We start from the raw sequence: 18354 nt of genomic DNA on the forward strand, positions 1-18354 counted from the left end.
AATCTAAATGTGTTCAGGGGCACCTGGCTGGCTCAGTCAGCAGAGCATACGACTCCTGATCCCAGGGTTGGGGTTTCGAGCCCCACACTGTGTGTAGAGATTACTTAAAAACAAAAAATCTTAATAAATAAATAAATGTATGGGGGTACCTGGGTGGCTCAGTCAGTTAAGCATCTGACCCTTGATTTTGGCTCAGGTCATGATCTCAAGGTCCTGGGATCGAGCCCCGTGTCGGCTCCAAGCTCAACAGGGAGTCAGCTTGAGGATTCTCTCTCTCCCTCTGCCCCTCCCCTTGCTTGCGTGCTTTCTCTCTGTCTCTCTAAAATAAATAAATCTTTTTTAAAAATTTTAAATAAATAAATGTGTTCATAAGCATTTTTTCTTCCTCAGCTCTAGGTATTAATAACTCCATCTTTCCTGTTGATTAAGTTGAAAACTTTGGGGTAATTCTTTACTCCTCTTTCTCTCACACCCCACATTTGATCCATCTTCAAAATAGATTAATTTTCTTCCTAGCTGGTCCCTTTCCTCTCTCACCTGCATTATCATAATAGCCCCAGGAGAGCCACACAGATTATTATCAATAGACCCAGAACTCCATTCCTAGTCCCCTACCTCAGCCCAGGATGTCTGTTCCACCACACCACTCAGGTCCCTTCCCATAATTGCCAGCCAAGATAAGAACTACAAGGTTGGGGTCCTCAGGGATAATTCAGGTTTACAGACAGTCCCTTGAAAGGTGGCAGGTGCTACAGAAAGAGATCAACCATTGGAGGCACAGATTGAGTCCAAATATCAGCTCTGCAACTTATCCACTCAATGACAATGGGCAAGGCTCAGTTTCCCCAGCTATAAAATGGGGTTGGTAATTGTTCCAATCTCACAGAGTCATTGTGACGATTCAGTGGGAGCTACTGTTTCTATCTAGCGCACAATACACGCTTGATAAATCGTGGTTTTTGTTATTTTTATCCACCAAGAATGCCCAACCTTTGCTCCCCTGGACCCAAAGTGGTAAAGGGGACCTCCTTCACCCTTATCTCTCTACCTAAAATTAGACAATCATGAGACATGTGTAAGGGAGATAAGTTTGAGCCAGCTCCACTGTGGAACGCCCCCCGCATGACTCAAAGACGTGACCACAGCTCCATTTCCCCATTTTTCAACACACTGGGGGAAGATAAAGTTTCCTCTTCTGAGATGCAGAAATTTCCCCCGACCCAGATAAAGTCACTTGGACCAATGACCCCTGGGTAGAGGGCTTAGAACAGGATGCCCACCCACTCTGCAGTCTATAGGATACATGGGGGGCTGGTTTCAGTACTGGTGAGTTGGGGCAGGTATGGTGGTGGGAGGAGACAAATAGAGATGGGAACGGGAAATGAAGTGAATGCTAACCTCCCCCACTACCCCTCTGCTCAGAACCTCCTTGTCATAATCACCTGCTCTCAGTCAATGCAAGGATTCTGCTACTCATCAAGGGTTCTGCTACTCATCAATTGTTGATCAATAAATTGATCAGTTTGGAGAATGTCTACCTACCTTTGGATACAATTCAGGGATTGTCCAAAGGGATTGCCGTGTTGCGTTGTGTTCAGCTGCAGGGTAGTACCAGCCCCCAAGGGGGTGCTTTTCATTGTCATAATCACTGGAGGAACATCAGTCAATTAGTGGGTATTAAAGGCTGAATTGCATCTCCCCCAAAATCCGTGTTGAAGTCCTAACCCCCAGTATGTCAGATGTGACTGTATTTTGAGGTAGGGTCTCTGAAGAGGTAATTAATGAAAATGAAGTCATTACAATGGGCCCTAATCCAATATGGTCTGTGTCTTTATAAAATGAAGAGATTAGGACACAGATACACATAAGGGGAAGTCCATGTGAAGACACAGGGAGAAGGGGGTCATCTGGAAGTCAAGGAGAGACGCTTCCCCAGAAACCAACCACTTCGACACCTTGATCTCAGACATCAGCCTCCAGAACAGTGAGACAATACATTTCTCTCATTTAAGCCAGTCTATGGTGCTTTATTATGGCAGCCCCAGCAAACCAACACAGTGGTCAAAGACCACGCCGTGAACTTACATCTTGAGTTCTAATATTGCAAGAGCTAATAGCCCAAGAAGGTCTGCTCAGAAATGAACCGCGTCTCCAGTGAATCACCTGCTACAGACTGGATTATGGGCCCTCACCCAATTCATTTGTTAAATCCTAACCCACAGTGTGATGGGCCTTTGGGAGGTGATTAGGTCATGAGGGTAGAACTCTTGTGCCCTTATAACAGGGACCCTAGAGAGCTTTCACCCTTTCCAGCATGGGAGAACACAGCAAGAAGATGGCCATCTACGAATCAGAAAGTGGGCCCTCGTTACACATTATGCCTTGATCTTGGACTTTCCAGCTTCCAGAATTTCAATAAATAAACCTCTGTTGTTTATAAGCCACTCAGTTTACAGTTTTCTGGTATAACAGCCTGAACAGACTAAGACACCATCCGACTGAACAAGCCCACGGGGCGCCTGGGTGGCTCAGTCAGTTAAGCGTCTGCTTTTGGCTCAGGTCATGATCTCTGGATCCTGGGATTGAGCCCCACGTCGGGCTCCCTGCTCAGCAGGGGAGTCTGCTTCTCCCTCTGCCTCTGCCCCTGTTTGTGTGCACTCTCCCTCACTCACTCTCTCTCCCAAATAAATAAATAAAATCTAAAAAAAAAAAAACAAGCCCTCAAATCCTCACCCTAGAAACGCTCTCACTTGCACCCAAGGGGACTTGCAACATCCAAGCTCCTGGTTCCATCTTAGGTGTATCCATGTCGGCTCATGGAGAGGCAGTCTTCCGTGGAAGGGCAGAAGGTTCTCATCCCCAAGAGCCAAGGAGCACTGGGTATGGACCCACACCCACCCTCAGCTGTGAGGTTCAACAGGAACACTTCCGCTCACAGATCCAATATGTAGTCTTGTCACAAGAGAGGTCATTCCAGGTGCCACCTTTGTTCATGCTGGCACAATCCTCGTCATAGATGTTGTTGGGTTCCTCCGGGTCCCAAAAGCTGGAGGGAGGAAAAGTGGGCATGGGGAGGGATGAATAGGCGGAACTCAGGGGTTTTCAGAGCATTATATGTGATACTGTGACAGTGGATACATGACATCATACATTTGTCAAAACTCGTAGAATGCACAGCACTTGGAATGAACCCTAATATAAACTATGGACTTTAGTTCATAATAATGTATCCATACTGGTTCATCACTTGTAACAAATGTGCCACACAGAATGCAACAGGTTAATAATAGGGGAAATTATGTGCAGGAGAGAAGGAATATATGAAACATTTCTCTGTACCTGCTGCTCAAATTTTCTGTAAAAAATAAAGTCTATTAATTAAAGAAAGAATATGGAGGGGGGAGAGAAGGCAAGGTCTTCATGGCTCAAGGCTCTTCCATCCTAATCATTTCTTCAGCTTTTCAGAATTATCTGAAGCTGCCACATTATCCCCTTCACCCCAGCTTGTCTGCCTTAACTCAGCCCCACCTCCCCGTTCGCCAGGACAGTCTCCTGCTCCTGAATCCGTTTCCTGCATCTGGTCAGTTTCTGCCTCCTCTTACAAAGAACCCTTCCTTCACCCCTGCAATCCTCCCAACCTTCCAGGTCTTGTAGTGTCTTAGATCACATTCCCTTAAAGCAGAGCCTGATTTGGCAATTCAGGTGCATGGAATTTATTAAGAGATGCTCTCAGGAGAGAAGGAGTGGGAGAAGCAGGATGGGGCAGGGAGAGGAGTTGAGCAGAGATGTGGGTTCAGTCTGGTCTAGCCTCAGCCTGATCCGACAGGGAGCTGCGGAGTATGAATAACACCACAGAGTTATCTCGACTTGTGACAAGGAATCCAGGCTTCTCTCAGCCACTCATTGGCTATGGGCTGACCCCACTGGGAGTGGAGTAACCTTCTAGCTGAGCAGGCCTCCAATGGACTGAGGACAACTCTCCAGAGAAAGCATAACCATGAGCCTTTAGCAGTCAGTGCCCCCTACTGGAGGAGGGCTGCACCCGCCCCACGAAGGGGTCTGAGCTGAGCACCCATAGCACCACACTATGCCACGCCTTCTCTATTCACAGAGCTGTGCCTTCTTCCAGGAATCTTTTTTTTATTTTTAAGATTTTTATTTATTTATTTATTTATTTATTTATTTATTTATTTATTTATTTATTTATTTCAGAGAGAGAGAGCACAAGCGGGAGGGGCAGAGGGAGAGGGAGAGACGATCTCAAGCAGACTTCACACTGAGTGTGGAACCAACAGGGGGCTGGATCTCACAACCTTAAGATTATAACCTGAGCTGAAATCAAGAGTCATTTAACCAACTGCACCACCCAGGTGCCCCATTCTTCCAGGAATCTTTAATTCAAAATGAGATCCCCTGTCAGGACACTAATATCTCTAATATATAAAGAGCTCTGAAAAATAAATAAGAAGGAATGCCTGGGTGGTTCAGTCAGTTAAGCGTCTGCCTTAGGCTCAGGTCATGATCCCAGGGAGCCCCATATCAAGCTCCCTGCTCAACGGATAGCCTGCTTCTCCCTCTCCCTCTGCTGCTCCCCCTGCTTATGCTCTCTCTCTCTGTCAAATAAATAAATAAATAAATACAATCTTTAAAAAAAGAAATAAAAATGAGGCACCTGGGTGGCTCAGTTGTTAAGCATCTGCTTTCGGCTCAGGTCATGATCACAGGGTCCTGGGATCGAGCCCTGCATTGGGCTCCCTGCTCTGCGGGAAGCCTGCTTCTCTTTCTCCCACTCCCCCTGTTTGTGTTCCCTCTCTCACTGTGTCTCTACCAAATAAATAAATAAAATCTTTTTAAAAAAATAAAATAAATAAGAAATAAATAAGAAGAAAATCTCAATATAAAAATATACCAGTGATATGAACAAACACTTCACAGAAAAGTTAATACCTGTGGCTATTAAACATATGAGAAGATACCCAATCTCAGTCATTATAAGAGAAATGCAAATTAATACTATATTGTGATTCCATTTTCACCTACAATTAATCCATCAAAAATTATAAAAGTTAGATGAATTTTTGATGAAGAAAAATAGCCAAGCCAGTGAAAGAATAAATTGGTATAACCACTATGGGGGACAATTTGTTAACATTTACCTAAATATAAATATGTACATTCCTTGAGAAAGTAAAGTATAATGGCTAAGAGTATAGACTTTACTTTTTTAAGATTTTTTTTTAAATTTATTTGAGAGAGAGAGCACAGAGTGAGAGTGAGAAGGAGAAGCAGACTCCCTGCTGAGCTGAGAGCCCAACACAGGACTCGATCCCAGGACCCTGGGATCATGACCTGAGCAGAAGGCAGACGCTTAACTGACTGAGCCACCAAAAGTATAGACTTTAAAGTTAGGTTGGTTGGCAATACTACCTGCTAGCTCTCTCACCCGAGGCAAGTTGGTTAACCTCTCTGTGCCTCAGTCTCCTCATCTTTAAAATGGAGATGACAAGAAATAGGATAAAATAAAATGGAGATGATAATAGTACTTTCCTTACAGGATTATTAAAAAGATTAAACAAATGGGTTAATATATGTAAAGTGCAGAGAGTCAGAGACAGAGACACAGAGACACAGAGATCCTGCTCATCCTCTTGGCAAATCAAAAGCTTCCTCTTCCTTCTGCACTGTCGCCACCCTTCCTTTCTTTTTTTCCCCGCAGCCATTGACCTGGGGACCTGATGTATTTGAGCAGTTGGGCTGAAAGGAGGAGATGTTGCAATGGAGGAAAATTTAAAAGGTACAGGGACCAGAAGCCCTACCGGCAAAAAAGCACCCTTGAGCCTCCTCTATCCAGCCTGGTCTGGGGTTCTAGAGAATCTTCTGGCTCGGATTGCACAAAGACCCACAGGGAGCAGAGACCCAAAGAGCCCTCGATACTTGCCTCAGAGTGACAGGTGACCCATCCAGCCACTTCCAGTCCCCTTCATGTTCCCTGTCATTCAGCCCCAGCCAGTACACCCGAGGAGAGCCATGAGCCTTGGCCACAAAGTTCTGTAAGTACAAACTCCATTCAGCCATCATTTTAATTACATCAAATATAAGTGGTCTACAAACACCAATTAAGAGCCAGAAATTGTCAGATTGAATTTACAAAACGAGAGATGAACCATGAGAGACTATGGACTCTGAGAAACAAACAGGGTTTTAAGGGGGAGGGGGGAGGGGGGAGGGGGGATTGGTTAGCCCCGTGATGGGTATTAACAGGAGTGCACGTACTGCATGGAGCACTGGGTGTTGTACGAAAAGAATGGATCGTGGATCACCACATCAAAAACCAGTGATGTAGGGGCGCCTGGGTGGCTCAGTTGGTTGAGCGACTGCCTTCGGCTCAGGTCATGATCCTGGAGTCCCAGGATCGAGTCCCGCATCGGGCTCCCCGCTCTGCAGGGAGTCTGCTCCTCCCTCTGACCCTCCCCCCTCTCATGTGCTCTCTCTCTCTCTCTCTCTCAAATAAATAAAAATCTTAAAAAAAAAAAAAAACAGTGATGTATTGTATGGTGACTAACATAACATAATAAAATTTAAAAAACAAAACAAGGGCGCCTGGGTGGCTCAGATGGTTGAGCGTCTGCCTTTGGCTCAGATCGTGGTCCCAGGGTCCTGGGATCGAGTCCTGCATCGGGCTCCCTGCTCCTTGGGAGCCTGCCTCTCCCTCTGCCTCTCTCTCTCTCTGTCTCTCATGAATAAATAAATAAATAAATCTTTAAACAAAACAAAACAAAACAAGACCCATCTATATGCTGCCGACAGGAAATCCACTTGAAAATAAAGACACAGATAGATTAAAGTAAAAAGGTGGGGAAAGATAAACCATGCAAACATCTGGGCTCAAATCCCAGTTCTGACACTCGCTAGCTGTAAGTGACCACAGGCAGGTTTCTTAAATGTATTGTGCCTCAGCTTCCTCATCTGTGAAGTACAAATAGTATGTACTGTGTACAAATTTTGCTATCTAACCATGGTAGCATCAAATCATTGCAGTTCCTTACAAAATGCCAATTCCCCTCCACGGGTGGAATTATTTCCCCACCACCTAAAAGCAGAGGAGGACCTACGTGACTTGCTTTGTGAGTACAAATAAGTGGAAGCTTTCAGAGTTGCCCCTTAACTTTCACCCTTGAGTTACAGGGGCTGTCTGTTATTTCAGCAGAACATAACCTCTCCTGACTCACACACTAAGTAACAGGGTTGTTGTAAGGATTATGTTAATGTAAGATATAAGACATCCGGAATGCAGCCTGGAGAATAGAAAGTGCTAAGAGGGCGCCTGAGTGGCTCAGTTGGTTAAGCGACTGCCTTCGGCTCAGGTCATGATCCTGAGTCCCGGGATCGAGTCCCGCATCGGGCTCCCTGCTCAGCAGGGGGTCTGCCTCTCCCTCTGACCCTCCCCCCTCTCATGTGCTCTCTCTTTCTCATTCTCTCTGTCTCAAATAAATAAATAAAATCTTTAATAAAAAAAAAAAAAGAAAGTGCTAAGAGATAGCCATTATTATATCTCCAGGTTAGAGAAAAAACTGAGACTCAGGATAAGAAACACAATCAGGATTTAAACTCAAGTAGAGTATGTCCTCTCAACCTTGCTATTAAAAGTCTTAGTGGCTCAAAAGCAATTCCAATTTCTCTCCATCCAGACCAGGGAAGGATATGTGATTCCCACTGATTCTCAAGGGCTTGGAAGGGACAGATCACCTGTTCAGCAAAGCTACTGATGATGACCAAGTGAGAGTAATTCTCCTGGCAGAACTTCCGGGCTTCATCCCATGACTTGGTGGTTGGGGAGAAGTAGTAACACTTCCCCTCAAAGGGTAGCCAACCCTCTGGGCAGGTGACCTTGGTACAGTCTGGGGACAGAATAAGATGCTGTCAGAATGGCCCCAGAGCCAGGGTCATGTACATGGTGTCCCATATACAGTTGTGCAGGCTGTGCAAAGCTCAATTCCAGGGGGCACCATTCAGACAGACTGCAGTGAGAATTGTCCCCCATGGATTTGTGCAATGTGCCAGCTCTGTCATGCCCCCCATCTCAGGGCAGTTCCCCAAGTTCCACTCACCTAATAAGCCCCGAAGTTTTACTAGGGACTGGTTGGTGTAAGTTCTTATGTGGTCAATGTCCTTCTTCAGGCCAGCTATCCCCGCCATGCCAGTCACTGTCAGTAGAGATGGGCTGGAAGGTTAGAAACCCAAACCCCCATCTACCCACCCACCCACCACTGACTGCAAACACACAAGACAGAAGCAAGATCTGTGCCCCCCACTGCACCCTCTTTCTAGTGAGTGGTGCTAGAACTCAAAATGATATGTGCAGTGCCTAGAGAGAGTCCTAGAGTGGCTCAGAGGAGGAACTGATCTCTGAGCCTTGGGGAAGAGTGGAGATGGTGGACTATCCAGAGGAAGATGGTAACTCAGTATCTGTGAGAGGGAGAGAGAGCCTCCACAGGCAGGGGCCACCTTGGAAGCCAAGATAGAGAGGCAAGTGTGTTGGGGAAGGCTGAGGCAGTAGAGGTCAAGGCAAACCTCACAGGAGCTAAAAAGCTCAAAGTAGGATGAGGTCTGATGTCCAAGTCCTTGAATGCTAAGCCAAGAGTTTCATGTTGGAAATGTTGGAGAGGTTGTGGAGAAAGGGGAACCCTTTTACACTGTTGGTGGGAATGCAAGTTGGTATAGCCACTTTGGAAAACAGTGTGGAGGCTCCTCATAAAATTAAAAATAGAACTACCCTATGACCCAGCAATTGCACTTCTGGGTATTTACCCCAGAGACACAGATGTAGTGAAAAGAAGGGCCATATGCACCCCAATGTTCATAGCAGCAATGTCTGCAATAGCCAAATTGTGGAAAGAGCCGAGATGCCCTTCAACAGATGAATGGATAAAGAAGATGTGGTCCATATATACAATGGAATATTACTCAGCTATCAGAAAGGATGAATACCCAACTTTTACATCAACATGGATGGGACTGGAGGAGATTATGCTAAGTGATATAAGTCAAGCAGAGAAAGTCAATTATCATATGGTTTCACTTATTTGTGGAACAGAAGGAATAGCACAGAGGACATTAGGAGAAGGAAGGGAAAAATGAAGGGGGGGAAATCAGAGGGGGAGATGAGCCATGAGAGACTATGGACTCCGAGAAACAAACTGAGGGTTTTAGAGGGAAGGGGGGGTGGGGGATGGGTTAGCCCGGTGATGGGTATTAAGGAGGGCACATACTGCATAGAGCACTGGGTGTTATATGCAAACAATGAATCATGGAACACTACATCAAAAACTAATGATGTAATGTATGGTGATTAACATAACATAATAAAAAAAAATCTAAAAATAAAAATAAAAATAATTAAAAATAAAAAATAAATACATAAATAAACTAATGATGTACTGTATGGTGACTAACATAACATAATAAAATTAAATTTTAAAAAAAGAGTTTCGTGTTGGACTCTGGGCAGTGCGAAACCATCAGTGGGTTTTGAGCAGAACAGTGGCTTGATCTGAGATGTGCAGAGAAGGCATGCACATATAATGGAACAATTTTCAGACTTCAACAAACATGGTGAAGGCTGTGCCAGCCCAGAAGACTTTGCTACAACTAATGTGTGTATTCCCACTAATCCCACACAAAAGCGCCCTCTTCCAGCTTGACATCCTTCCCTCTTACTGCCATTCCCAGTCCATCTCTAGGTCCAGTCACTTTTACCTCCTAAACCTTTCTGCTCTACCCACTTCTGTTCATCTTCATGGCCACAACTCTCATCCAAGCCACCATCACCTCTCACCTGTCCAACTGCACCATCCTCTTCCCTTGTACTTATGATGTTGCCTCTTACCACAGGGCCTTTGCATATACCTGAAACCCTCAACCTCTCATGTGATTAATTTTTTCTCTTCCCTCAATCAACTGTAGCGCTCTTTCCCTAGGGAAGCCCTGTATGGCCCTCCCAAAGATAGGGTCAAGATCCCTAACTAGATTTTTTTCATAGAATGATCTTCCTTTGGACTATTCATTGAGATTTGGAATTGTATGCTCATTTGACTGATAATTTGGTAAATGGCTCTCAGTACCTGCCTGTGCTGTCCAACAGAAATAAAATATAAACCACATACATAAATTTAAATGTTCTAATGGCCATGTTTTCTAAGAGTCAAAAGAAGCAGGCAAAATTAATTTGAATGTTATTTCTTTACTTATGCCAATATATCCAAAGTATAATTTCAATGAGTAATCAATATTAAAGATTATTATTATTAATATTGTTGAGATATTTTACATTCTTTTTCTGTAGCAAGTCTTTGACATTGGTGTATATTTCACAATTACAGCACATCTCAGTTCGGAATGACCACACTGCAAGTGCTCAATAGCCAGTGACTCATGGCCACCATATTGGACAGTGAAGGTCTAGACACACATGCACACAAACATGCACACACACTCCACAGGAACAGGAACTGTGCCGGATGTGTTCACTATCCTACCCATGCCCCAATACCTAACACAAGACTTGGCAAAGATGGGATTGGAAGTGGTCTTGGAGTTGGGTTTGAGGGGTCATGTTGGGTGTTCAATATGGATGGCATGAAGGGACAATTGAAAGCACTCACCATTTGCTTGCCACGCCATCTGCTGAAAGGTTAATATCTTTAGCTCTTCCACCATCTCCTGGTCTATGAGGAAGAATCCATCTTGAGCCCAGTCCTTCCATGCCCAATGCTCAGTTTCTCCCCATGCCCCATCCTCTTCTTACTCACACTTAATCAGGGTCACAGCCAGACCAGTGCAGCCCAGGAGCAGTGACACCACCACCAGCAGGCACAGGTACACCACCAGTCTCTCCTCCTGGTAGCACCCAGGACACCTGGACTTCTGACTGAGGTGGGTCACTGGAGTTACTGGGGGATGAGGACGGGGACAGAGAGACCAATATTGGTGCTTCAGAGAGTGAGGAAGAGACACTTGAGCCTCTCTCCAAAAGCAGAGGGACCGAGATCCGTGGTCATGACTGTATCACCAGATGGGGTCAGCAAGAGAGGGTCAAGGGAAAAGAACCCTGAAGAAGCCCAGAAGAGCACTTACTGTGCTCCAGGGCCACCCCTTTCCCAAATGTAGCCCCCTTCCCATCTCCAAACGAAGCCACACCTCCACCCCCATCTCCACTTCCAAATCCAACACCATCACTGTAACCTAACACAACTACAACCTAACCTAGAATGCTGAAGAGAACTTACTGTGTGCCAAGTATCATGTCACATCCTTATTATCTTATTGGATCCTCATCCTTATGACATAGATGTAACTATTATTCCCAATTTGCAAATAACTAACCTGAAGGCTTGGAGAGGTCATGTATGACTTGGACCCAGCACTGCTCCTAACATTTATGATGCATTATCTTGTACTCTCCAGCATCCCCTGCCCAAGCTGCTCCCCATTCCAGGATGCTTAAGGGCCTTTGCATCAGCGGCAGAGAATGCTTCCCGTACCTTATGCAAGTAGGAGGTGGGGCCTGAAGAGTATCAGGCAGACGCCCTGGGTCCCTCAGGGTCTGGTCTAGACTCAGAAAGGAAGAGCTTCTGAAAGGACACTTTTCTCTGCCCCAGGGTCTTCCTCTGGGGTCATAGGTCTGATTCAAGCATACTTGACAGGGAAGATAGGGGCCCACCTGGAGGGCATGAGGACTTACTAGCTAGGGATGACTGGAACGGAGGATGTTCCAGATTGACACCTGGGAGAAAGGGAGAGGAAAGTTTATTCAAAAGTTGTTGGGGGGAAAAGTTGCTGAAAGACTCTGTCTTCCAAGATCAACACCTCCCCCAACCCATCTGATTTGTTCTCTGGTCAGAATTGAGGAAGTGGAGGGAAGACTTCCAGGTGTCCCCTCCCAGACTTCTTAAAGGATCTTCCCACTGCTCACCCAGTTGAGGAGATGTGCGGGGGACAGGGGTGAGGTCCAGGCCTAGGGATCAGAAAGACAATGGTTATGCAGACCAGGGCTTCATCTAGGTAAACCAAAGGCCCCAGCCCTAGATTCTCACCTTTGATCTTTGGGGACTTGCAGGGAAGTGGGGGGTTCTCCATTTTCTTTCCTGGGGTGGGGAGGGGGAGGAATGGTTGCTCAGGTCCAGAGCAGGACAAAACCAGCACTGGGTCTCCTGAACCCCCAGCCCCAGCTCACCTGCTCTCGGAGGCCTTGGTGGAGCCAGTGAATCTGCAGAAGAGAAGTTCAGAATTAGAGCTGGTATGAGGGTTGGAAACAGATTGGAGGCAGCGATGGAACCAGGACTGGGACTAAAATGGAGGGCTAGGGATAGGGTTGAGCATAAGAATGTAATTGGGGGTAGGGATGGGGTTAATTGGGGGTAAGGATGGGAGTAGATGATGAGGATTAAGATAGAGTGACCGACCATCCTGGATCACCCAGGACTTGCCCAGTTTTAAAACTGGAAGTCCCACGTCCCAGGAAATCACTCAGTCCTGAGCAAACTGGGACAACTCTTCACCCTCAGTTAAAGACACAGGTGAGTTTGGGCTAGGGTTGCAGTCAAGCTGTGGTTGGGATGAGGATGGGATTGAAGATGGGTTAGGGACAGTGGTGGACATGGCATTAGGGTTGTGATTCAGGATGTGGTAGAGATAAAGATTGGGACTGGAGCTGCACTGGGGTAGGAGGAGGAAGTCACAGTTAGGTTTTAGTTGCGTTGAAGTAGGGTGATGACTTTGGATTTAGAAATAAAGATGGGGGTGGAGATTGGCTGCAATCAGAGATGGGGAGGGGGCTAACTTTGGGGAAGGGATAGCACTGATGATCAGATGGAGGAGTCCATCTTGGTGGTGGGTTTGAGAACTGGATGGGACCAAGTGGGAGCTGAGAGACAGACAAACAGCTGAGCCTAGTTCACCTCCTACCTCATTCTGGGCCCCACGGTGCCCAGGGACCTCCCAGTTTGGTCTCCGTCCAGATTAAATAGTGGTGGATGCAGCACCCACCCCTCATGGAATGGCCACTGTCCAAGGACAGCAACACAGCACAGTCAACCTTCAGGGCCCTAGTGTGAATTGGCTCGGGGAAACCTCAACGCCTTCATTTTTTTTTTAAAGACTTCACTTTTATACCCACTTAGCAGACTTTTGATGAGTCCTGGGCCAGGTATGGAGCACCCAAGTCTCAAGGTCGATCTGGGCCCAGAGTGTGAATGCGAGGAAGTTGGGGAGCCATGGGTGCACGCTCACAGTTTTATGAAACACCAGCTTTCATGTCCCAGGACCTTTGCATCCACCAGTTCTCTGCTGGGCTTCTCTTCCTAACAAACTCCAACTCATCCTTTAAGTCCCACTCCAATATCCCCTCCTCTGACCCCAATCTCCCACCACTCAATTCCCCTTGAGATTTCCCCATTCTCCTCGTCCTTCCCTTCTCAGACCTGCTCACCTGAGTCTGTGCCCAGAACTGCCTCTCTCATCAGACAGAGAGATCCCCAAGGGCAGGGTGGAGACACAGACACATACTCCTGCCAACATGGTGCCTGGCACGAGCTGGGTACACAGGAGGCTGATTGTGTGTCTATAATGCCCAGCTAATGTCCCCTGGGGACCCTGCTTTCCCCAGGCTACAGAACACACATTCCTTCACCTGGCCTCTGAGAAGTCCTCTTACCTGGCTTGGGAGGAAGATCCTTGTAGGGTGGCGCCATGTTCTCATAATCATCACCATCCTCCTCCTCCTCCTCCTCTCTGGTCCCTTCCAGAGGAAAGGCAAGTGAGAGCCCAGCCCATTCCCTCTGTCCCTCAGGCCCTAGTTTCCAGCCACAGGGTGGGGAATACTGTAATCTGGGTCCCGACCATCCCTGGCCCCCAGCTCAAGCCTGGCCAGGGCCATACCTGGCAGGTCCTGGCACCCAGAGTTGGTATACATGTACATGGTTGCAGCTCACCCAGGAGCCTGAGAGGGAGAGGCAGAGCTGGACAGCTTCTGCCTCCTATACCTCCTGCTCAGGTGCCTGGGGCTCTCTCAGTTCCCTTTTTCGTCAAAAGTCAAGTACATGCAAATCCACCTTAAGGGAAACCACCCAAACCACACACACACACACACACACACACACACACACACACACACACACCCCTTTCTCCTAGTTTGGATTCATGCACAGGAGTGACAAAGACAGCAACCCCTACATTCGAGTGCGAGGCCCTGGGTGGAAAAGATGGATAAGCTCCTTCCTTCAAGGAACTTTCCATCAAGACAAGACAGACACTGAAATAGCATAAACATAGAAATAAACAATATGGTTTGGTTTTTTATTTTATTTCCAGTAGTCACTAAGCATTATTTAAAAATAAAATTAGGGGCGCCTGGGTGGCTCAGTCGTTAAGCGTCTGCCTTCGGCTCAGGTCATGATCCCAGGGTCCTGGGATCGAGTCCCACATCGGGCTCCCTGCTCTGCGGGAAGCCTGCTTCTCCCTCTCCCACTCCCCCTGCTTGTGTTCCTGCTCTCGCTATGTCTCTCTCTGTCAAAAAAATAAAATCTTAAAAAATAAAAATAAAAAAAAAATAATCAAGTATTTTTATTTTTTCCAAGTTTTCCAGGTTTATTTTTTTCCAGGTTTATTTTTATTTTTTCCAGGTTTACTGGCACCTCCTTGCTCCCCAGTCTCCTTGCTCCCTGTTTATAATTAACAGATAAAAGTTGTACAACATGATGGTTTGATCTACATATGCATTATCCCCTTTACTTCTGGAAGCTTTCTCTTCTGTTGGTTTTCTTGGTACTGCACTATCCTATAAGGGCGATCAACTCATCCCAGTTTGCCCAGCACTTTCCATCTTCAGCACTGAGAGTCCCATGTCCCAGGAACCCCTCCATCCCAGGCAAACTAGAACCACATCACAAGCCTGTCTTCCCCTGTTCCAGAGTGTCTCAATTTGGGTTCCCCCAAGAGCAAACACTGAGACAAGGATTCAAGTGTAAGTAGTTTTTTGGAGGTGATCCCCAGAAACACCAGCAGGAGGGTGAAGAAGTGAGTCAGGGAAAGAAAGGCAGCCAGTACAAGATGTGTTCAAAGATGTGTTATCGAACAGGCTACCACTGCAGGCAATGGAAGCTCAATCCCAGTAGGGACCTCTGGGTGAGCACAGGGACACACTTCAAACTCATCTCATCTGAGGGGTGAGGGAGCTGGGGTATGTGTACACTAAGTCCAGGCTTTGGCTGAGAGCCCTTCCAGAAAGCATTTCCCTGCTAGCCCTTCTCACCTGCCATGTGCCAGACCAGGAAGACTCTGGTGGCAGCTGCTGGCCATTAGAAGTAGCTGAAAATATGAGGATCAAGGATCTAAGTAGGCCATGACCACATCTGCTGCACACAAGATTCCATTCTTGAACTTCAGCAAGAGTTCATGAACCACCTAAATCTAAATGTGTTCAGGGGCACCTGGCTGGCTCAGTCAGCAGAGCATACGACTCCTGATCCCAGGGTTGGGGTTTCGAGCCCCACACTGTGTGTAGAGATTACTTAAAAACAAAAAATCTTAATAAATAAATAAATGTATGGGGGTACCTGGGTGGCTCAGTCAGTTAAGCATCTGACCCTTGATTTTGGCTCAGGTCATGATCTCAAGGTCCTGGGATCGAGCCCCGTGTCGGCTCCAAGCTCAACAGGGAGTCAGCTTGAGGATTCTCTCTCTCCCTCTGCCCCTCCCCTTGCTTGCGTGCTTTCTCTCTGTCTCTCTAAAATAAATAAATCTTTTTTAAAAATTTTAAATAAATAAATGTGTTCATAAGCATTTTTTCTTCCTCAGCTCTAGGTATTAATAACTCCATCTTTCCTGTTGATTAAGTTGAAAACTTTGGGGTAATTCTTTACTCCTCTTTCTCTCACACCCCACATTTGATCCATCTTCAAAATAGATTAATTTTCTTCCTAGCTGGTCCCTTTCCTCTCTCACCTGCATTATCATAATAGCCCCAGGAGAGCCACACAGATTATTATCAATAGACCCAGAACTCCATTCCTAGTCCCCTACCTCAGCCCAGGATGTCTGTTCCACCACACCACTCAGGTCCCTTCCCATAATTGCCAGCCAAGATAAGAACTACAAGGTTGGGGTCCTCAGGGATAATTCAGGTTTACAGACAGTCCCTTGAAAGGTGGCAGGTGCTACAGAAAGAGATCAACCATTGGAGGCACAGATTGAGTCCAAATATCAGCTCTGCAACTTATCCACTCAATGACAATGGGCAAGGCTCAGTTTCCCCAGCTATAAAATGGGGTTGGTAATTGTTCCAATCTCACAGAGTCATTGTGACGATTCAGTGGGAGCTACTGTTTCTATCTAGCGCACAATACACGCTTGATAAATCGTGGTTTTTGTTATTTTTATCCACCAAGAATGCCCAACCTTTGCTCCCCTGGACCCAAAGTGGTAAAGGGGACCTCCTTCACCCTTATCTCTCTACCTAAAATTAGACAATCATGAGACATGTGTAAGGGAGATAAGTTTGAGCCAGCTCCACTGTGGAACGCCCCCCGCATGACTCAAAGACGTGACCACAGCTCCATTTCCCCATTTTTCAACACACTGGGGGAAGATAAAGTTTCCTCTTCTGAGATGCAGAAATTTCCCCCGACCCAGATAAAGTCACTTGGACCAATGACCCCTGGGTAGAGGGCTTAGAACAGGATGCCCACCCACTCTGCAGTCTATAGGATACATGGGGGGCTGGTTTCAGTACTGGTGAGTTGGGGCAGGTATGGTGGTGGGAGGAGACAAATAGAGATGGGAACGGGAAATGAAGTGAATGCTAACCTCCCCCACTACCCCTCTGCTCAGAACCTCCTTGTCATAATCACCTGCTCTCAGTCAATGCAAGGATTCTGCTACTCATCAAGGGTTCTGCTACTCATCAATTGTTGATCAATAAATTGATCAGTTTGGAGAATGTCTACCTACCTTTGGATACAATTCAGGGATTGTCCAAAGGGATTGCCGTGTTGCGTTGTGTTCAGCTGCAGGGTAGTACCAGCCCCCAAGGGGGTGCTTTTCATTGTCATAATCACTGGAGGAACATCAGTCAATTAGTGGGTATTAAAGGCTGAATTGCATCTCCCCCAAAATCCGTGTTGAAGTCCTAACCCCCAGTATGTCAGATGTGACTGTATTTTGAGGTAGGGTCTCTGAAGAGGTAATTAATGAAAATGAAGTCATTACAATGGGCCCTAATCCAATATGGTCTGTGTCTTTATAAAATGAAGAGATTAGGACACAGATACACATAAGGGGAAGTCCATGTGAAGACACAGGGAGAAGGGGGTCATCTGGAAGTCAAGGAGAGACGCTTCCCCAGAAACCAACCACTTCGACACCTTGATCTCAGACATCAGCCTCCAGAACAGTGAGACAATACATTTCTCTCATTTAAGCCAGTCTATGGTGCTTTATTATGGCAGCCCCAGCAAACCAACACAGTGGTCAAAGACCACGCCGTGAACTTACATCTTGAGTTCTAATATTGCAAGAGCTAATAGCCCAAGAAGGTCTGCTCAGAAATGAACCGCGTCTCCAGTGAATCACCTGCTACAGACTGGATTATGGGCCCTCACCCAATTCATTTGTTAAATCCTAACCCACAGTGTGATGGGCCTTTGGGAGGTGATTAGGTCATGAGGGTAGAACTCTTGTGCCCTTATAACAGGGACCCTAGAGAGCTTTCACCCTTTCCAGCATGGGAGAACACAGCAAGAAGATGGCCATCTACGAATCAGAAAGTGGGCCCTCGTTACACATTATGCCTTGATCTTGGACTTTCCAGCTTCCAGAATTTCAATAAATAAACCTCTGTTGTTTATAAGCCACTCAGTTTACAGTTTTCTGGTATAACAGCCTGAACAGACTAAGACACCATCCGACTGAACAAGCCCACGGGGCGCCTGGGTGGCTCAGTCAGTTAAGCGTCTGCTTTTGGCTCAGGTCATGATCTCTGGATCCTGGGATTGAGCCCCACGTCGGGCTCCCTGCTCAGCAGGGGAGTCTGCTTCTCCCTCTGCCTCTGCCCCTGTTTGTGTGCACTCTCCCTCACTCACTCTCTCTCCCAAATAAATAAATAAAATCTAAAAAAAAAAAAACAAGCCCTCAAATCCTCACCCTAGAAACGCTCTCACTTGCACCCAAGGGGACTTGCAACATCCAAGCTCCTGGTTCCATCTTAGGTGTATCCATGTCGGCTCATGGAGAGGCAGTCTTCCGTGGAAGGGCAGAAGGTTCTCATCCCCAAGAGCCAAGGAGCACTGGGTATGGACCCAC

The 18354-nt window shown here is 46.5% G+C and overlaps 1 protein-coding gene across 1 annotated transcript; it reads right to left on the reverse strand.

The window, feature by feature from the left end:
* Nucleotides 1-2607: 2607 nt before the first annotated feature.
* LOC135361478 (C-type lectin domain family 17, member A-like) lies at nucleotides 2608-18335 on the reverse strand. The gene is made up of 12 exons (XM_064569689.1): nucleotides 18196-18335; nucleotides 17005-17110; nucleotides 13712-13795; nucleotides 12233-12265; nucleotides 12093-12143; nucleotides 11972-12013; nucleotides 11741-11782; nucleotides 10809-10949; nucleotides 10662-10724; nucleotides 8109-8204; nucleotides 7747-7898; nucleotides 2608-3046 (listed from the first exon to the last, which is right to left on the reverse strand). Exons 3-12 carry the CDS (start codon nucleotides 13746-13748, stop codon nucleotides 3011-3013), a joined length of 693 nt encoding a protein of 230 aa, XP_064425759.1. The 5' UTR covers nucleotides 13749-13795; nucleotides 17005-17110; nucleotides 18196-18335; the 3' UTR covers nucleotides 2608-3010.
* Between the last annotated feature and the right edge of the window lie 19 nt (nucleotides 18336-18354).

Source organism: Mirounga angustirostris, unplaced genomic scaffold (assembly GCF_029215605.1).
Source record: "Mirounga angustirostris isolate CCGP_5_RB_7025 unplaced genomic scaffold, mMirAng1.0.hap1 SCAF_1, whole genome shotgun sequence".
Lineage (NCBI taxonomy): Eukaryota > Metazoa > Chordata > Mammalia > Carnivora > Phocidae > Mirounga > Mirounga angustirostris.